This window comes from Lissotriton vulgaris, chromosome 5, assembly GCF_964263255.1.
Source record: "Lissotriton vulgaris chromosome 5, aLisVul1.2, whole genome shotgun sequence".
NCBI lineage: Eukaryota > Metazoa > Chordata > Amphibia > Caudata > Salamandridae > Lissotriton > Lissotriton vulgaris.
In genome coordinates this window covers 1,937,743,589-1,937,765,170 of record NC_141693.1, presented here as the reverse complement: position 1 = coordinate 1,937,765,170, position 21,582 = coordinate 1,937,743,589, and the positions used below count along the sequence as shown (strand labels likewise).

Sequence of the window (21,582 nt, the reverse complement as noted above, 5' to 3'; positions counted from 1 at the left end):
AGATCTTCCTGCTGAATTAAATTCAGGGGGCTGAGCTTGCTTCCACTTAACCATTTCACAGTCTCCGATCTATCAACCACCCTGTCTTCTCGGTATAAATCCTGGAAGAAATCGAAGAAGGCGCCCCCTATCTCCTCGTCTGTAGACTGAACCGTAACGCCATCTGTGTTATTGATTTGTTTGATTAAGTTACGCATCCTGTCTGACTTAACCTTCCAGGCCAGCAACTTGTCTGCGCCCTCGCCATACTCAAAGTGGACAAGCTGTCCCAACCCCTTTTAGTGGTACTTTATTTTGGACCTTATTTAGAGTTGCCAGTACTGGTATAACCAGAGGGATGGATCACTTGTCCTGCATAACCAAGGTACGCAGGAGGAATGTGGGGTGTCCCAGATAAAAAACCCTCATGCACGTGTTTGGGAAGTCGTAGTAGCTGTATATGTTGATTCTCCGCTCTTCATACACGTGTGTGCATAATCATAGGGTCAGCATGTGCTGACTCTGCCCCTGTAATCCGGGTTACAGGGGCAGAGTCAGCACATGCGACGCTCGAGCACAGGAGCTAAAGTTCAGCCCTCTCAACCCCCGATAAACCTGAAGAAGTGTGGAAATCTCACACTTAAGGTACACTGTGACCATTTTGAAAAGAAACAGGTTGAAAAATTCCCTTTTTCTCACTCTGTTTACAATAGGACAACGTTTGTTGTAAACTTTCACTGTCTTCACTATTCACTGTTGGTCCTGAAGAAGGCCCATAAGTCCTAACCTGGCATATTGGGCTGAAACATGTCGGCCATTTTATTCACCAACTTCTAGTGCGTTAGAACTCCTAACTTCTTCGCAGAACGCACATTTACTAGCATTCCCTGATGGGCTACCCGAATCCAGACCTAATAAAGTAAAGCATCTGGCTGTCCGGGTATTTTAATCAAGCACTGTCCACATCACAAGATCACTACTGTTTTAACCATGGGCAAGAACCTCCTGGTGGAGGCTGCATAACCAAACTGACCCTATGATTATGCACACATGTGTATGAAGAGCGGAGAATCAACATATACCGTTACTACGACTTCCCAAACACGTGCATGAGGGTTTTTTATCTGAGACACCCCACATTCCTCTCGCATACCCTGGTTATGCAGGACAAGTGATCCTTCCCCTATGATAAATTGAGCTTGAAACAAAGGAAACTGAATGGATCAGAACTTCCTCCTCCCCCATTTGATTGATAGATAACCAGAGGGATGACACACTCGGCAATTACAAGTTTTCCTGTGTCTCCAGATTATTGGGTCTTCAAAGCACAGACCCATTAATTCCGGCCCCGGAGATACTTGGATCTGTGGGCAGCTGCTGTGACAGGCTCCCACCCACCATCAAGGAGTGAAAAATCTCCTCCCAGCTGAAGGGAAAGGAGATCTGTCCTCCCCCTGTCCCCTTCCTCAGACCAGCACCCACAGCTAAGAAACAAGCCTCTACAACATTTACCACCTGGCTCCATGCATGTGATATTTGCTGATTTAGAACTATTACTTTCCCCTGAAGGAGAAAACGTGTGTATTACCAGGTCCATGTGTTATTCCCCATTCCGAGTGGTGGTGGTGGACGATGACTTGTAATCCCACTTATCTCATGAGGAGATTCTGGCTGATATTGCTAAATTCGGCCAACTATCACCCCAGGAGATTAGAGTGAACTCATAATGAGTGTCTCACTGCAGTAAGGCCGAGTTGACCCTGATGGAATTCGGATGTGGGATCCAAATGTTGCAAATAGATTTCATGACGAGAGGCAAGCTCCCGCAGCTATCTAATCTGCCAAAAAAACCTGCCCTAGCGGCCTGCAAAAAAAAAAAAGAGACTGTACGGAAGCCAAAACAAAGGAATTTGAATCTTCAGCATTGCAAGGAAAATCCTCTATTGAGAGCAAGTAAATGTGCCATCTTCCCAGCAGCCTAAATCTCCTACTCAACACAGCTTGGGGAGCATGCTATGAAAGCGGTCTTAGAGCAAAATCTATCACAGGTAACTTTGAAATGGGAACATCTACGATCTTTGTTCATCCACCTTATTTTTTTGCGTGTCTTTATCCAACAGCTTTGCAGAAAATATCTGGGTACAGTCCCATGTGAATATGTAATACTCAAAACGGCCAGGGTAAGGTCCTATCACCCTCATCCTTCGCGGCTAGAGATGCTGCCTCCACAACAGACTAATATATAAATGGGGACAAGACTGGAGGAGATCCCCACGATGGCCAAGGATTGAGTAGACTGAGATCCCTGAACTTGGCAATCTTACTATAAAAGGACAGAGGATAACCTTGCCTCAGACCACTGCAGAGATGACATGCTATTCCATGGAGAAAGGTCTAGAAAGGGAGGACTTACTACTAGTGTTACAGGGATTTGCAGTAGCCAGGCAGAACTCGGACGGAGAAGAGTGCAAGGTAGAATAGCATGTTTAAGGTTATGTTCTGTAGCAGAACTGGTCTGCATTGCAAAATGCAGATTAGGATGGGTTTACCTGGTCCGTGTATGCACTGTGGGCGTGGACAGCTTTCTGCATCAAGGCCAGCTTCTCTTCTGCCTGAGAGACAGAAGGGCAGGTTACGTTCACATAACACATACGTTCTTGTTCACACTTAGTCACAAAAGGGAACTTATCTTCACATTACAATGCACCCCACACCCATAAGTGCCTTGTACCTGTCTTCTCGGGTCATCTATAGCCTGGACCATCTCTAGCGCCTCTTGACTCGCTGAACGTATGATTTCTGTGCGCCCCAGGTGAAACATACGTAGCGAGGCTGTCTCACAGGTAGCATTCAGGCAGCCGTACATCCTAGGGGTGAGAAAACAGTAGATGTTTGTATCTATGGTTTGATGTGTGGTGGTCACTGCAACAGACGGTCAACACATCTGAGGTGTAACTCTTCCATTCGCACCCAAAACTCTTAGTGTGGGTCTTCATTTGTCTACAAACGCTTTCGCCATGATCACCAGCCTTCAGTTGCTTCAGATGTTTGCTTTAGTATTCGAGTATGCTCTACCTAAGGAGCCTGTTACATAGGCCTTTTCATTTTGGCTGTACCCCCGAGTCTCGTCCCCACTAATCCAAGACATCGCTGCCCAACTAATGGCAGGATGGATACATCAACACTGGCAATTTGTAACTGTATTGACCAGGTGGAGGAGGCTGCTCTACCTTCGACAAACCACACGTTTAAAACTTCTGAATGAGGTTGGTACATGAACAGTTAGCCTGGAAAAAAGCATGGTGGCAAGTCAAAGTAGTATCTAAATTTAAAGGTATAGGATGGATACAGGGTTCTCCATGCAGTGTGCCCCAGGGAATGGGAAAACACCCAAATAGGTTATGCGATGCTGCAGTTGATAAGGAACAAGCCAGGCCAATTGTGGCGTAGGCCATCAATTTCTTCATCCATCTCAATATTTGGCAGTTCCCACGTTAGTCTTATACTTCATTCATCAATGCCAATCCAGATGTATGTTTCAATATTAAAAGTATTTTTAACAACTTACTCTTTTAACAAGATATTGAGTTTGAGAACCCCCCTCCCCTTGCGATCCCATTTGTTTATCAAGTGTTTGTGTGCTTTTAAAAGGGATATTGTCCCACTTGTCCCCATTAGTCTCTTTCTGACCTGCCTTCCTTTTGCAACCCACCTTTTCCTGCTTTTGTCCCCATACCTCGATCCATTACTTTTTGCTCCACCTATTTCACAGGTCCTGGAGCATGTTACCGTTTTTTTTAGTTCCCCTTTCTTTCCCAATGCATTCTCTTCCCTTGTTGATCAAAGAATGCTTTCTCTTGCCATGTACGCCTCACCACAAGCGTGCTTATATTCCCCTTCCAGATCCTAGCACAGCTGTGCTCAATCCCATCAATTTTAGGATCTGAATCCTCTTCCTTTCCATCCGTAAAACATCTTCAATCCACCCACTTGCTCGTTGGTTCACCCTAATGCCCTGACCAGTTCCTGTTTGTGCCTGCTACTTGCATGATCCCTTCTTCGCAGCAAGTTATTTTGTTAAATTCTTTTTGATTTACTAGTTTACGATGTCTTGCAAGGATATTTCACTTGTTATATAATAAAATATCTTCTTACCTGGAGGTGTAGTTTTGCAGCTTGAAGAATTTTATGGATTCCAATGCTGTGCATTATTCCGCCATCTGGTGGTTGGGTCGTAATTCTCCACATTTGTGTAGTCCTAGTTGTATTTTTTGTTGTTGTTGGGCACAAACAGATACCCATTTGATGCTTTCGGTGACGTCACACACCCTCCCCCAAAGGCTTCTACTCTGGTTCACCATCTTCAGATTTTTTGTCTTTATCTGTTTTTTCCTTTCATCTTCTTGGTGGAGGTGGGTGGGTTGCTTGTGAATCCAGAAAATTCTTCAAGCTGCAAAACTACACCTGCAGGTAAGAAACTTCTTCGTTTTGCACAGTGAATCTTTACTGAATTCACATGCTGTGCATAGATTTTGTAGTGTTTTTGTTAGTTATGTGATGGTTGGGTTAAAGACGAGCTTAGATTTGTAAACAAATGTTTTAACACTTTTTGTCCCGCTTGAGCTTCCTTGTTCATTTGAATGTCTACGCAGTAGTGTTTTGTGAATGTGTGTATGGTTGACCACTTTGCTGCCAAACAGATGGAGGAGGAGGAGTGTGGCTCAATGGTTAGAGCGGCAGACCCTGATGCAGAGTTCTGGTCCGGGACCAGGGTTCAATTCCCGCCTCGGCGGGTCTTGGGCTCATAATTCCTCGGACCTGATTTCTCGCCTCGGTGCCTATTCTAATCAAGGGTCCCACGCTGCAACTCTGGGCAATAGCTTGCTTAACCTCCACACCGGCCCCAACAGCGCTGTGGATGCCTGGCTTCACCCTGGGGGTGCCCAGGAGTGGACACTTCACAGGGAAAGCCAGGAGGGGTTCCACAGCGGTATGAGTAATAGCGCCAGGAAACCGCTTGGTGACAGTGCGCTCTACAAATACCTTGACATTTGACATTTGACAGATGTCCTGTAAGGGTACATTTGCTACAAAGGAAATGGTTGCTCCTTTCTTTCTTGTCGAGTGTGCTTTTGGGGTAGAGTTTAGTTTTACCCCTGCACTTGTGTGGCACAGTTGAACTGGTAATTGTGCCCTTAGTTACAGGTTGTCCAATATTGTTGTCTGCAAATGAAACCAATATTTTTTTGTTTTCCTGCTTGTTTTGCATTCTCAGTGTAGTACATTATTGCTTGTTTAGCATGTGTATCACTCTGTCCACCTGGTTCTTTGGCTCTTGGAATTTGTATTGTTTGATGATGTGGAAGTGTTACACCTTAGGTAAGAACTCTGGATCTGCCCTCATTACTATTCTGTTCTTGTGATCCTGTACATATGGTTCTTGAATTGTGAGTGCTTGTATTTCACTCACCCTGCAAAGTGACGTTATAGCCACTAGGAATGCTGTCTTTAATCTGAGCATCTTTAATGTGGGTTTGTGTAAAGGTTCAAACTGAGCCTCCATTAGTTGAGTTAGCACAACATTTAAATTCCATGTGGGTGCTGGTACTCTTCTTGGTGGTGCAATTTGTTTTGCTCCCTTCTGCTTTATTATTGGGGTTGTGAAGAAACTTCTTTCGATATGACCTCTTGTGTAGCCTCAAATTGCAGCAAAATGTACTTTCAAAGATGCATATGACAGTTTGTAGTCTAGTAGGTGTGTAAGATATTTTAGTACTGTTGCGTCTTTAGTATTTTTTAATAAGCCCACTTTGAGGCATCATAAAGAGCATCTCTTCCATTTGGCTATTTAGCATTTCCTTGTTGGATTTCTTGCTTCTCTAAGAACAGACATTATGTTCTCAAGTAGCTTTAGGTGACCAAATTCTAAGTCTTCAGGACCCAACCTGCTAGGCTCAAAGACTCTGGTTCTGGGTGTCGTAGTATAAAACGTTATTTCGGCCGGGAGGCCTTAAAAGAACAAGATACAACGGATCACACATTCTGAGTAGCACTTAAGAAAACAAGATGTAATCACAGTTTCTGGATACCACAACTTGTAGATAGAAGGTGCATAAGTAGCAAGGGCAATTGACGTTCTAGTAAAGTGCACAATATTATACCAATATGAAACAATTGGGATCCTTTGCTTATTATAGAATACTGTTATATAAAAGAATTAGACACGAAGAAAAATAAAGTGAATTCTTTTCTCTTGTTTAAGTCGAGACCGTAAAAAACACAAAAAATAAAATCTCAGGGTACACAAGGAGGACTAAATCTAATAAAGTGTATAATAGTTGAGCATAATAATTAAATTGCATTTCATTTGTTTCAAAGTTGTTGTAAGAGGTGTTTTCAGAAGTTAGATTGTTTCCGATTTCAAGCGAGATTACCAGATATCAGGTCAAGAACCAAGCCAAAAACAAACTATCTACTAATAATAAACACTAAAATCCAAGATAAGTCAGAAATAAAAATTCTGTGGGGAATCAAGAATCTGTTGAGGCCAAATTAAGGCACTAAGGGTAAATCTATTTGCACCTTCGGTTGATATAGAGAGGGCAGAAGAACAAAAAGTGGTCAATATCCTCAGATTTATACCAGCACAATTTACACTCTGGGGTGGAAAAAGAGCCTGCGGACCATTTGCTGGTAGTACCCTCCCGCCTTCCATTGACAACAGGTCTTGTTGTTTTGGCAGTTTGAGAATGCTACCCTGTTCAATTTCTTTTAGCTCAGAGAACCACGTGTGCCTTGCCCACTGAGGGACAATTAGTATTAGAGTTATTCTGCTCCTTTTGCATTTGTTGATCACTCTGTGTCATAGTGGTATCTTGGGGGGAGTTTGCAAATATCACTGACCAGTCTATCGGCACGGTATTCCCAAGGGATTGGTGGTGTGGCTGGCTGAACACAAAATTTGGGCATTTTGTGTTTGGGGTTGCGAATAGGTCTACCTTTGGTGTTTCCCATTTCCTGAACATGTGTTGGAGTACCGCTTAATCGAGTTTCTAATTGTGAGAGCATGATGCTTGTTTGCTCAGTCTGTCCGCTTCTACATCGTCCTTCCCTGGTACTGCTGTTATATCTATCTGTCTCTGTACTGCCCACTTCTAGATTTCTTGGGCTAGCTTTGCTAGGACAAAGGACTGAGAGCCTACCCTCTTGTTTTATGTGGAAGTTGGAGTTGTTTTGCCCGTTTGGCTCAATATTGTTCTCCCCAATAGCTCTTTGTGAAAGGCTTTTAAGGCTAGGAACACTGTCTTTTGCTCAAAGACATGGATATGCTGTACTGCATCTTGTTCCTTCCAGACCTCTCAGACAAGCGAGCCCATGTGAGCACCTCAGCCCATATGAGAGGCATGTGTTGTAATGTTTACAGTTGGAGTTAGTAGTACAAATTTCTTTCCTTGTGTTATCTGTGATTTGTTCCACCAAGCCATTTCCTCCTGTAGCTTCTGCGTGGCAACCACTAGAATCTTCCCAGCTCCCTCTTGCTGTGGCCATTGGTTCTGTAGCCATTCTTGAATTCGTCAAATATGAAATCTTGCATATGGAATCAAATGGATGCATGAAGCCATCTTTCCCAAAAATCTCCCCTTAGTCCTAACTGTCAGAGCTTGCCCCTTCTGGTAAAAGAGAGTTTCCTGAAGTAGTGGCACTATTCTCTTCTCGCTAGGCTATACCTTCCCTAGTACAGAATTTATTTCCTCCTAGAAGCAATTTTTCTTTTTGTGGATTTGGGGACAAATTTTCTATGTTTAAAGAGAACCCCAGTATGACGAGTGTCCTTCTCACCTGTTGCATATGCTCCTTGCATTTGTTGCTCCTACTAACCAGTCATCCAGATAGGGATACATGCATCCCTTATCTTCTTAAGTGTGCCGCCACTGCTGGTTCACACTTTGTAAATCCTCTTGGAGCTGATTTTATTCCGAAAGCTAGTACTCTGAACTGGGAGGGAGTCTTGCTCACCACAAATCTCAAGTATTTCTTGTCTTTTGGATTCGTTGGGATGTGCAAGTAAGCATCTTTTAGATCTATCGTTGACATATACTCTCCTTTTTGCAATTGTGGGATGACTTCCTGTAAGGTTTCATCTTGAATCTTTGTGTCTTTATAAACTTGCTTATGAATCGGAGGTCTAGAATTAAGGGTAGAGAGCAGTCTACATTTGGGACTAGGAAATATGTTGATTAATTCCTTTTCTTGATCTCTTCTCTAGACACCTTTCTTATTGTTTTTTTAAATTCCTCTACCTCCTTGAGTAGACGTGATGTTTCTTCGCTTGAATGGACCTTTTTCTTTGGTTTCCTTGCTGATGGCATCTCGTCCAATTCTATGCAATATCCAAGCCTTACAACATTTAATATCTAGTTGCCTGATGTTATCTTTCTCCATTCCTAAAGAAAGTTCTTCATTTTGCCTCCCACTGGTGTGGTGTGTGTGAAGCGGTTTGTTGTGGGCAAGTCACTTGCTTATTGAGGTTATGCCCCCCCTGTAAGGCAGTGCTCTGCCTCGAAAGTGTTGGCACACTTGCTGTTGGTTCTGCCAGTGCTGTTGGGGTGCACATGATTGACTGCTACCTTGGAAGTCCTGATGTGTTGAGCTAGGTTGGAATCTGCCTTTTCATGTAGGCCTGCGTGTTGATGCAGCACCTAGTCTCATGTTTACCCTAAATTGCAATGCTTCCATAGATTTAGCAGTCTCATTTTCCTTCTTAAGCTGGTGCAGTGTCTCATAAACAGTGCCTCCAAACAAATGTTCTCAATTGAAGAGGGGATTTATTATGGTGGCTTTCACCTCTGGTTTGAACCCAGAGATTCTTAACCACATCGCTGCTGTGCATTTTCCCCTCCTGTGCTGATTTATGTTGAACTCCATTGTTCATGACGAGCTCAGCTCATCATCAGCACAGCTCCACTGTGCCTCATGACGAGCTGAGCTCGTCATGAGCATGGAAGGGGTTAACCATGAATGACGGCATAAAGTTGTTCCTGACATAATTTGGCAAACTGCAGTGTCCACTGCACCTAATGCCAATTTCAGGCATGTATATTCAATATCCTTGCCTTCCTCTCCAAGGCTGGCCACTCTTTACCTGGACAGGGCAGGCAAGTGTTTCATGCGCTCTGCCTTCTCCTTCCTATGCTGGTAAGCAGGCCTGTTCAGGAGGCTGTTAGAGTTAGCAATACGCTATTGATTTGCTGCACTCCTCTCAAATTTTCTGCCCATGAGATCCATCTTTGTACTCTCTTTGTCCAGAGGAGACCCCGATGCGGATGTGTGTTAATCCTCTTCCTTGCAGTAGAAGTGATGATGGAGTCAGAAGGGACTGTACCCTTGATGCATGCAGGGTCTTTTGAGGAGTGTTTGTATTTTTTCTCCGCTATTGGTGTTGCTGCTCTGCAGTTGGAGGGCTCTTTAAATGCTTCCCTTCCTTGATCCAGTACTCTTGGCAACATTGGAAGCAACAGATTCATTTTCTGGGACGGTATTGAGGTCTCCAGCAGGAAACAGGACTGATTTTCCTCTTCTAGCTGCACTCCATATTTGTCTGCAGCCTTCTTTATTACATGATTATACATTGCAATGTCATCCGTTGGCGAAGGCCTCAATGAAGAACAATCTACTCCTTCCTCAGTTTCGTCTGTCTCTATCTCATGCCACTGATTTTCAGCATATTATGAGTCTACTGGCCCCTGAAGCATTTCCAGGCTTTCTTGTTCTTCTTCCTCATCATAGACCGATTCGTCCTCCTCTTTCTATGGCTCTGGTGTCATGGTAGGGTCAATCTTTTCGGTATCAAAGTCTTTAGAGGAATTCAAAATTCCTTCAGAGATGCATCTAAATCCTTTTTCTTCTGCATCAACGCAGGCTTTACGGATTCGAGGCACCACTTTTTCCTCTTGAATCCCGCTGAGCGTCGCCGTTGATGTTCTTTTCCAAGTCGAACAATTCGACGACGTTTCGTTTGTCAAGCTTCTTGTCTCCTCTCAAAATGTTTCTTCTTTCGACATAAAAGCATCTCAACTTCAAACGTCTTTTGACAACCGTATCTGTTTGGGAGACCTTCCTCCTGCGGAGTCCCTTTCAAGGGATCAGAGGGGTTCCAGGTCTCTGGACTTGCCTGTGATCAACAAACTTTTCAACAGCAAGGCTCCCTTGGAAGCCTTAAAGTCTTATTTTCAAGACTCAGGCAAGGACAGTTTTTGAGGCTTTACTTGTGGTCTCCTGTCCTTCTTGAGCGACTCCCCTTGACTTTTCTCAGGTCGATGTTGGAAGCTTCTCCTCCTGCATCTTTGGCGACATTTTTCTCGTCATCGCTTGACAGGCCCAGGTCTTTCAGGGATGGTGTAAGCTTTTGTATCTGCAGGGCGTAGTACACCTGTCTTTGCTTCTGTCTTGCCCTCAGCATCCTCAACTTAAACCCGGCACATGCATTGCAGTTATTGCTTTGATGCTCGATCAGCAGGCAGAGGTTGCAGAGCAGGTGCTGGTCCATCTGCACAAACTTGTGGTAGCAATTCGGGCCGAACTGTAACAGGAGTCTTCTTGTAAAAAGGGAGCCCTCTGTCTGGGAACTTGCGAACCGTTGACGAAACTTCCCCTTCATGTTAGGGATCTCCTCCTGTACCTCGTCTTCGATGATCTTCTCAAACGTCTTTGACGAACGTCTTCTGAACTTTCTTCTTTCACGCGTTGGAGAGCGTTCAGCAAAGCCTTCACGGCCAATGGTAGAAAAAAACGAATCATCGACCAAGAGTGGGAGCTTTTGGGGGAGGGCGTACGATGTCACAGGAAGCACCAAATGGGGGATCTGTCAATGCCCAAGAACAAAAAACAAAACTAGGACTTCAAAAAAGTGGAGAAATTCAAACACAACCACTAAATGACGGTATAATGAACAGAATGTGAATCCAGAAAAGATTCACACTACAAAGGCCAATGTCACAAAGACCAGAAGCTTACTCCTTCAACCATAACTCTTTTTCCACTGGCCTCTTTCCTGGGGGAGAAAGGGGACTTCAAAGATAGCTGTTCCTATCTAAACCTGCTTCCCTTTCTAAAAAGTTCACTTTTCTTTTCTTCTGGAAAACAACAGTTTAATTCCCAGTTTTTTCTTTTCCCCAGCTACTCAGATTTATTACCTGTAGTAGGCGAGCTGCAAGCCCATCTGCAGGAAGGAATCTGTGCTCAGTCCATTCTTCTTGGGGAGATTCTTGCCAAAGCCACGATATGTGAAGCAGATGATGTCCAAGTCATTGATGAGTCTGGAAACCAAAAAATAAAGAGGGTTACTTGATCTGTTGTCACAAAAAGTGGTTGGTAGTAGCTGGATGGGAGGAAGTTTCCATCCATCGTACACGAGAAGAAAATGTTACTTATCTTTAACAGTGAATTTCCAGCATGTGGCATCTACATGCTTGCAGATGACGGGCGATGGAAGCAAATCAGATTGAGTGAGATGTATTGTGCATCCCATAAACTAAACGGTCTCTTGGACTCAACCAGCAACTCACCAAAAAGTAACCAAGTAAATGACTAATCTTTTCCTGTATTAAATTTGCACACACCCTTTTTTAATTCTCTGAGAAAGATATCTTAGATTTGAATTCCTCAAAAACTGGTTTCCCTTGAATGGCTTCCTGATTAAAGTTTGTGCAAAAGAGAAAATTGTTTAATGAGGAACAGAGGGTCCGTGCCAACATAATACGGGGTGACTGAGTTAGAACCATAAGACAGTTTCTTGTGGAAAGATTTGTGAAACAAAAAAGAAAGGCAAAACATTGCTTCCGTCTCCTTACACCACCTGGTGCAAGCAAAAAACAGATGTGTCTTTTTCTAAGCAGTGCAGTGGACCAGAGCATCTTGCACTTTCAGCAAAACAAAAAGAGGAAGGTGGGATTGAGTGCACAGTATTACATAGAACCGCAAATCAATCAGTTCGAAACACACAGTACGATGGAGATAATCTAGCACACATGTGAGAAGCACAGCAGGCAGAGGCGGAAACAAGTGTTTTTGCCTGTTGGTTTAATCTAGAGTAGGGGTTTGAAACCAATGTTATAAATGAATTTGAACAGGGCCAAGATTCAAGAGAATCAGGAGGACGGGAGAGAGAAAGACCCACTTAGATGATTCTGTATGCCCTCCACATATGGTAGGAATCATTTGATTAGGCTGAGCTGAAGATACCTACCAGCAAACCTTGAGTTTGCTCTTCCTGGATCAGTGTACCCCAGGAGTCTGTCAAAGATTCTGCACTGAAGAAGGTATACCTACGAATGTCACACGTCAGCTATACCACCATTGCAATATCTTAAGGTTTGCTTTGCAAGGGGAGGAGAAACAACTAGGAACGTGGAGCTTGTACGAGCAACACCAACATGAACAGTTTTCATCTCTGGGGCACCAAAACATTTTATAGAAACATTAAAGCATGAACTTGTCAACAATCCAAGCACTCTATGTGCAAAGTCTAGGGTCCGTCATCCTAATCCATGGGTCATCTTTACTCAAAAAGGTGCCTATATTCTAGAGAGTTTGACCACTCAGCTCACTACAACAAGCGTCAACTTGGCAGACCCATTTGTGGTGCCCAATCTTCTTTAGGGTGTGGGGTATCTTATATGTACAGATACACACGTGTGGCCATCTCTCTTTCTTAGAAGACCTGCAATTCAAGGATCTGCTGGGTGCACACTCTTTTTGACAGGCTTATACCTGCCCCATCCTACCATTTATGTTTCCTTCCTCAATGGCCACTAATCGCCAAAACTCACATGTCAAGGTTTTGCTTAGCATGTTCAATGTCCCTCTTTATTTCCGGGGTGATGTAGAAGTATAGCTTCTTGGGCATCGGCAGTCGCGTCATAGGGGATCGTACGGAGTCTGGGCTTTTACTGTGAATATAAGAGAGAAGAGATTTCACTACCTTCGTCACGAATTAGAATTGGAAAAAAATTTGCATTTTGGGAAGAAAGGAAGAGTAGCTTTCTAAGTTGAAAGAGCAGAAAGTTAAAAAATCTGAAGGATTCAGCTGGTGCAACTGGGAAAAATCAAGTGAAAGGGCTTAGTGTGACAAAGTTTGCCGTTTAACTACCAGTATTCCAGGACGTGATCGAGAATGGTTGCAACAGGTGGACCTTCAGCAGTGGCGGCCTCGTATATCAGCCCGCAGGAGCCATCTTCGCCCACAATGAACTGTAACAGAGATAGGGACAAAGGTAGAAAGTATTATGGAGGCGCAAATAGAGAAATGAGGACAACATAAAAAAGAAGGGGCAATGAAATGCATATAGGGTAAAGAAAAGGGCAGAGAGAATAACTGAGAAAGAACAACAAAACCTAGACAGATAGGTGGACGGCAAAAGAAAGAATATTATAAATGTTTTCAACCACTACAGTTTTTAAGAATGTAACACACTGTCTTTGTACCAGATCTGAAAGAGGTTCATCCTCGTTACAAATCCTTGCTTAAGGAGTTTCTATCATACTACATCATAAAGTAAGAAGGCTTACGTCTGCAAAGGTCGACTAACCTGTAATACTGATCAGTAATCATCATTAAATTAATGTCTTTGTTCCCAGATGTACACCGGAAAGCAGTACCAGGCTGTTCATAGGGAAATGTCATCTGACTTTTCGAAAGAATCCCATTTCACTTGCGGAGAATTTGCAATAGCATAAAACAAAGGGAAATGAAGCCTCCTGGGCAAATGCACCTTCTTGTCGTAAACAAGAAAGACATTTTTCCCAATGCAGAAAGTCCTTCCCTTATATCTCAAGTAAATCTGGAAGTGATCTGTACCCGTTCTCATCCAGAAAAGGCAGAGAGTAGAAAGCATGTTTGTGGACACTTCCAAACTACCAAGGCAATTTGTGCCTTTAACACCCACCTCCCAGATTTCTCTGCACTTGTGGCGGAAATTATGCGCTAGAAAATGCATTTATTCCCACCAGGAATCCATTTATGGAATCCACAAAGGTTTAAGAAAAGTAATATTTATAAACATATGTTTACAACAGAAATTACCTTGGTTTTCTCTGGCTATCTCTGCCTATTCACAAGATAACAAATATCTACTTCACAGAAAAAAGTAAAATGCTTCTTCAAAGTTTCTTTTCTTGTTGTGCCTACAGCCTAAGGATGGATTCAATGGCTATCCATTTTAATGCTTGCTTATAACTGTCCAATATTAATGATCTGAATGGAAGTCTCCAAAGCACTAGCAACTTTTATAGTATTTAGTTGTGTGCAGATTGATCAAGGGGTATCTTAAAAGTTGAATGGCTTCTTCAATCTAACATCAGCATTTCTGCCCACTGCAAATATCGCTGAACAAATTGACTCAAACTTAAACCAGAATGCAGATTAGTTCAACTGGTTTGTGTTTGTTATCCTTGAAAATCCTGTCCGATTCCGAAATTGAAGGTACCTTTCCCCCCTACAAAGCTTGAAAGGCCTTACTCGTAAACTTCTGATTCAAGTGCAATGCATTCCTCATCCTCAATCGAAGAAATGCATTTCTCAAACAGGACCAAGGCTGCTCGATACACTATGTAGTTGTCATTCTAAATAAGTCCACAGATTTTTTTGCAATTTTATTTAAAAAAGTGTAAATCGTTATGAAATTAATGGCAGTTTCTTTCACAAACTGGGGAACAGCTAAACACAACTTCAGGCTGTGCTAGATGTTAAGAAATGGTCTGAGGTCGGGCGTGTCTGCACAGCCGCAGTGAGGCTTGCATGATATTCTGTGAAGCCTCTAGAAATCCTAGTTTTTCCACCCTCAGACGTCCATCAGAATCTCACCTGCAGGGTCTTGTCAAACCAGCGGTTACCACTGTTGGAGTAGCTGCCGCCTCCGTGCAGCATCTGGGCTGCCATGCCACTGGAGTATTTGCCCTCGGCCATCTTGAGCACAGAGGCGTCAAGGCACACGGTGAAGATACTTCGCTGGATGGCGCGTACAGAGTCCCGGTTCAGTTTGTCTGTCAAAGGGAAGACAACCATGGTGGTGATGGCTGCACTGAAGATTCTCAACATCAAACCAAAGACATGAATCATCTACCACCACACAAACACCAAGGAATCAGGTACACTACATACCCCTCCACCCCATGTATTGGCTGGCCATGTTCCTACCCACCTTTACTCTGGGTGTTGCCGGTCTGCCAACAGATGTTTTACGAGCTCTACTGGTCTCTCCATCTTTCCTTGGGGTGCTGGGGGCAACGCAAAACATGTGGACAGGACTACATCACCCAACCCATTATTTTCTCTTGGGTGGTGTCCAAAGATGTAGCCATTCACACCTTCCACACTATGAAAGGACAGTCTAGAAGGGACTGGTTACATTGCTTTGCCTGCTATTTAATGAGTGTTTTGCATCTAGGTGTGACATGGTGTTACTCACGCCAAGTATGCTGTAATGCGGTTACTGTTTCAAGGGTGGTTTAGGTCTACCTTTTCTACAGTATTCTAGGCCTGTCCACTTACTTTGCTAGAGCACGTTTCACGCTACCCTACCTCATCTCAGACCCATTGTTCTAAATGCTTTTTCAAGAGGACGTGTCCCTGAAGTTTTACTTGGTCCTTTTATGGTTTTATATTCCTCAGATTCTGGTAGAACTATCCTCCAATCTTCTATTTGTCCATGTTTCTACCTGTCTATATGCACAGTGTTCTACACCAGTCTCTGCCTACCTTTCCTCAGGTGTTAGCTCTTGGGTGTTGGCGGACCCGGTTTCTCCTCACCTTTCATCAGGGTGGTGTAGGCCTGGCCCCATGTGCGACGATGGTCGCTTGTCAGTATTCCCAGAGGTTCTTTGTCAGTCTTCCAGGAGTTGTTACGGATCTGTAGTAACTGTAGCTCGATCTGATCGACTGTGAGCGGAGTTCCATCGCTGTTATATACGTCCAGCTGAAAAAACTGTAGAGAAAGTGAAAAAGAAATTATGGGCCCTCTGGAACAGAAAACCGCTTTACTCCTGAAATAGGGTATGTTAAAAGGGATCTCTAACTCTATTTGAAGGAAAGGAGGTTGTAATGAATCTGCCTCTTCCCCATGCATTATTGGAAGGATGTACTTTTATTTTAAAAACGTTTAATAGCTACAGCTGACTGTCGCCATGTCCAGAATTGGGTACCTCGTGTATAAGGTATTAAAGCATGAATGTTGTGATCAAGTTTGCAGAATCCTTGGAGAAGCAGTCATGTGCCTGGGTTGAGGCACACAGGCACACACATTGTGCGAAGGAATCAACACTCAAAGATGTCATGCACCCCGTATTCCGGTATGGAGTACCCATTCCAGCACAATAGGTGCATGTAAGCATCAGCCTGGCTTAAAGTAGCTGCATGTGTTACCTGAGAACGGAACACAAATATTCGCTCTCCAATTACTACAACTTGGGAATCTATCCTAATTACTTCAAACCTCCGCTATCTATTGTCTTATGTATTTGCATTCTTCGTGGAAATTTTTGAACAGTTTTTAATCTAACCTCTTTCAACATTACGCACAATCTACTTTATCCCGTTCAACCTGGTTTTAGAGCTGCACTACACCTAAAATTCACTCCCTCATATATATTCAACGTTATGGCTTCTGCCCACAACAACCACCTCTCTCTAGTCTAATGGTTGTCTTTGTCAGTGCAGCCATGATACAATAAACTGGCAGCCATGGTTTTCAGAGAACCTAGCAAATATACAGAGGCAGCTACACACAGAATTCTAGTTACTCCCCAACAGGTGCAAATAGGCTATCAAATGATGTTTTTACATTTATTATAACACATAGAAATATCACACACGTCATCTGAAAACCTGCAGCTTTAGTCAAGGGGAGGTATGAATTTATCAGCTCTAGACTTGAGCCGCAGCAGATAACCACCCATCAGAGACCCAAATACTAACATGACACTGCTCGATGGTGTAATGGGGAGTGGCAGTAAACCAAGCAGATATCTACCCTAAAACCCATCAATGTTTCCAAGGATGAGGCTGGATAAACGCCTCCACCTTTGCTTCTTGCATCTGGATCTGTGCCTCCCTCTGGCTCCTCAATACCCACCTTTAGCTTATTTTTACCTGGTAGTTGCGGACTACAGTAACGTGCGTGGGAGGCCGGCGTGAGCGGGAACAGAGAAGCACGCTGTCATGCTTGGGTCCTGGAACACGGCAGGAAGAAAATATCTTGTTGTACTGGTCCAAGCAGAGGGGACGGCCTCGCATGTACTCTGCTAGCAGGGTGTGCCTGGGAAAAGGAAAGAGAATTTGAACAATCAAGACAAAAGAACCTCTTCTTCTGCCCCTTATTCTGCACTTTTTCCCCAGTCTCCTCCAACAGTCCTTCCTCTATCGCATTTCTTCAATCCTTTTCCCAGACCGATTCAACTGATCAGACAAACGCCACTTATTCAATTTACAACAGGCCCCCTCTTTTTGTCTATGTGTCCTATTGCATTTTAAGTACATTTCTCCCATTTTCACCATCCACCTGCATTCAGACCAACCCATCCCTCTTCTAGTTGTCATTCCCCCATAGCCTCCAAGTCAAATTCCTCCCACCCCTTTACACCATCTCTCCGTTACTCCTTCAGTTCATCTCTTTAATTCCTTTTTTGGTCCACTCACCACTTACACCCTTTTAAACCCATATGCCCCATTCACTGCATCAACAGTAAAAGCAGCTGTACACCGGCTAGGGGGATCCCATCCACTCTTGTGCAAGACACATGAAAAATGCTGATGCACACTGCACTGAGCCAGTGTTGGACTGCTTCTGATAACATATGCCAAAAGTTCTTAATGGCAGATCCCAGAGCCCAGGCACACGCTGTAGACATTTTGCAAACGTTATCAGCAATGCTAGCCAATTTTATCTGATCACTCTGTATATCAGTTTTTTGGTACTCTATAAACATTTCATCAGCAGGTACGTGTCAGATTTGCTTAAAAATGTGGCATATCCCACTGCCCAACACCTGCACACATGCCAGGTTCCTGGCCTTCCTCAAATCCATCAGGGCATTTTATATAATTTGCACCCCACTCCTGGCTTGCTGATTGGTGTAATAGATGACCAGACAACGTCTGGTGAAAACTTCCTTACATACCGGTCCACCTTGGCCTTGAAATCCAACATTCCAGCGATGAGCTTTGCAGCAAACCTGGAAGAGGAGTGAAGAGAGATGGCAAATGAAGAGCCCAAACATGGTAAAGTTCTTGCTGTAGACAAAGGAAGGAGCAATGAAGCGAAAACCTTGTAGAACAAGGTTCACATCAGTCTACAGGGACTGAGGCAGAAACATTCAACTCTTCTGGAATGTTTCTGTGAGGCTTCACTATCCCATCAGTACTGAAAAGCACTAGCTTTAACTGCAAGGGGCATCTGAAGGGAAGGACAAAGATTCACACTGTACTAGAAACATTTATGATGGTAGCTTTGGTGAATTTATGCAGGTATGTGGAGAAGTGTGGCTCAATGGTTAGAGCGGCAGACCCTGATGCAGAGGTCTAGCCTGGGACCAGGGTTCAATTCCCCGCCTCAGCGGGTCTTGGGCTCAAAATTCCACAGACCTGATAATTCTCACCTTGGTGCCTATTCCAACAAGCATTTGCAATGCAATAGGTCTCGCATTTGAGAGAGTTTAAGTTATTGGCTTTGTAAATGACAATGCCTTTTATTTATGTTTTAAAAACCAATACATAAATAAAAGGCACTGTCATTTAAAATGCCAATAGCTCAAACTCTCACAACTGCGAGACCTATTGCATTGCAAATGCTTGTTTAGCAGGGAGGTGTGTCTGAAGGGAGTTGATTGTGCAGGGATGTTCGCCACATCCAGGACAGACTCAACAGTGTGCGCTTTTTTATTACCCAAGAGTGACAAGTGCGGCTCCATTTCTTCAAGCTGCACGAGAAGGGTTTGCTTGTTCCAGAGGTGACAAAGCCGAGGAATGCAGCAGCACGCCCAGCCTTCGACTACTCATATTTTTAAGAAAACGAACTTTAAGGTTTTCAAAGGTCACTTCCTTCCAAAAAGAAGGCTTAATCACTCTCGTGTGATAGCATTTCTCTGTCCAACCCATTCCTGGTCACGCCTTTTCCTCGGGCACAGGCACAGCACATAAACAATGCCACTTCAGAAAGGAACACTAGTCTAGCAAGCAAAATAAATTGACGGAACTAGTTAAGTGAATTTGGGGGCGACTCGACTCACGAAGGCTGATTGCAGAAATAGTCCTGCACATGCGGTGGAAACGGGAAATACAGTAAGAGAGCAACAAGTCCTGTGGATTCGTGTCAGACTCAGCAGTACCTCCCCGTGGCGCCCAAAAGCGGAGACTGACCTGCCGAAGGCATAATGGCTAGCGCCATTCAACACAACCGACACAGCAGACTTGGGAAACCAGAATGGCAACGCGGCGCCAGAGCCCATATGTGCACTTAACGCAATCATCGTAAAGACAAACACGTGACTTCCCGAAGGCCTCACTTAACATGCGCTGCACTGACTGAAATGTTCCAGAGACCGCGAAAAGCCATGCCGGCAGCCCTATGTTACTAACCAAACATGTGACAAAAGGGTGGGGTCACAGCTGAGACTGCTCTTTTACCCAGTACAGTGCCAGTCAAGTCACTGTGTCACATGAACCGTCTGCTCAAGGGCATGGCAACTGTGGTTGTTCGGCAAAAGAATAAAATAGGGTTATTTTCGCCATTAATAAAAATCATGCTTGAATAATGTAGCACACATTTCTGAAACTAGTTTACATTTTATTACCACATCCTGCAAAACAACAATCTTCAAAACCGATTATGCTGCATAAAAAAACACCAGCTTCTGGGTCAAGGCGCCATTTTTAAAAGAGTTGTTCTGTTCTATAAGTAAACGAGAAACAGCCCTCCCTTATGAACATTACAAGTGAACAAATTACAAAAGCAAATGCTACATTACATGAGGCAAAAGTGATCATCGTGAGACAACAAAATACAAGAGGAGCGAACGGTGCATTACAGGAGGAGACGAGAGAACAATCACCGCCGCAGCCCGGAGGAAAACACCGGAAGCAGATGTCCGGCCCGCCGCCTGGTTGTGGGCGGGGCCGGAAAGAGGTGTGTCCACTCCTACTGCCTCGCGGAAGCTTTGCCTCAGCCAGCCTGTTGTGACCGGAGATGCCGTGCCAGCCATGGCGGGGGGGGGGGGCCGTGCAGAAGATGGAGCCCCCGCTGGAGAAGGAGAGACCGGCCCGCCGCCGAGCACCAGCCGACCCGGTGAGTGCTTGCGAGGCAGGAGATGGGAGCCGACCCGGTGAGTGCTTGCGAGGCAGGAGATGGGCACAGCGCCGTGAAGGGAGGGGGAGGGGGGAGCGTGTGTGTATGCAGTGTGTGTATGCAGTGTGTGTGTGTGTCTGCGCGCGTGTGTGTATGCGGGGGTGGGTTCTCTGTATGTATGGGTGCGTGCATGGGCGCTTGTGTGTCTCTGTGTATGCGCATGCGTGTGTGTGTGGTGCCGTGCGCGCCCTCGCGGAGGAATCTGAGACGGCGACGCTCGTGCGTGAGCTCCGTCTCAGATTCCTTCTAAAACGCCAACAAAAGATGTCTCGCAGACAGCAGGCTTACGCCTGCTTTTTACGTCTGCGAGACCTAAAAATGGAGTCCCACTCTGCAACTCTGGGCAATAGCTTGCTTAATCTCCACAACGGCCCCCACAACGCTAAGGATGCCTGGCCTCCACCTTGGGGGTGCCCAGGAGTGGACGCCTCACAGGGAAAGCCAGGATGAGTTCCACAGCGGTATTCGTACAAGCGCCTTGAATCCCTTGCGGGTGAGTAGTGCGCTATACAAGTATCAATTTACATTTACATTTACGTTCTCTTACCTGTCTAACTCCTAACATGACCCAGTCATACACAAGTACCTAGCCATCAAAGCCCCTGTGTTCACTCTTTTCTCCAAACTCTGAAGGGTGTACTCTATCCCTCATGTCACATATCCCTTTAATGGTGGTGTGCTATAAAGCCACTGGTACCCTTTCACTATGCACCATCAAACACTGTAAACAAATGAATAAATGCAGAAAGGATCTGTGGATTGTGTAAAGAAGGCACGTGCATGCATACATACACTCTGTCTTAGTTTCATAATGTACCATCGAGAAGGTAATCGCTCCCCTTACTTATAGTGCCTAGAGAGAGTACCATTTAGGTAAAATGGAAACTCCTGAACGCGCAGAAGCAACAGAGCAATTTCTGTTGGAAGTCAGCCAGAGGTACTCCACCCTTCTGGAAACAAGATGGGACTTGAAGCAAGAACTAGCACTCAAGTATGGCTTTTACAAACATTTGTTTTCTAACCTCACTTTGTGCCCAATTCAAAGTACAGACAGTGGTGTGTGTGTGTGCGGGGGGTTCTGACGGGACAGAACAACAGGGAGATGAACATAGACAAACTGGATGAAGCACAGGCCTCTCCCAAAATATAGCAAATGAAAAATAAATCAATTTGTTCTTAGAGGGCACAGTGCAGGCATGACCTTGAGATG

General features: G+C 44.4%; 1 protein-coding gene across 2 annotated transcripts in view; it reads right to left on the bottom strand.

Annotated features, from left to right (window-relative positions):
* Positions 1 to 21,582, bottom strand: part of LOC147717803 (carnitine O-acetyltransferase-like) — a 114,589-nt gene that overhangs the window by 36,274 nt on the left and 56,733 nt on the right. For both annotated transcript variants that reach the window (XM_086924592.1, XM_086924593.1), the window contains exons 4-12: positions 18,151 to 18,204; positions 17,123 to 17,288; positions 15,785 to 15,959; positions 14,840 to 15,018; positions 13,127 to 13,227; positions 12,807 to 12,926; positions 11,172 to 11,294; positions 2,711 to 2,846; positions 2,529 to 2,591 (exon numbers count right to left, since the gene is read on the bottom strand). In XM_086924592.1, coding sequence (XP_086780718.1) covers positions 2,529 to 2,591; positions 2,711 to 2,846; positions 11,172 to 11,294; positions 12,807 to 12,926; positions 13,127 to 13,227; positions 14,840 to 15,018; positions 15,785 to 15,959; positions 17,123 to 17,288; positions 18,151 to 18,204 — 1,117 coding nt within the window. The remainder of the gene's footprint in view (positions 1 to 2,528; positions 2,592 to 2,710; positions 2,847 to 11,171; positions 11,295 to 12,806; positions 12,927 to 13,126; positions 13,228 to 14,839; positions 15,019 to 15,784; positions 15,960 to 17,122; positions 17,289 to 18,150; positions 18,205 to 21,582) is intronic.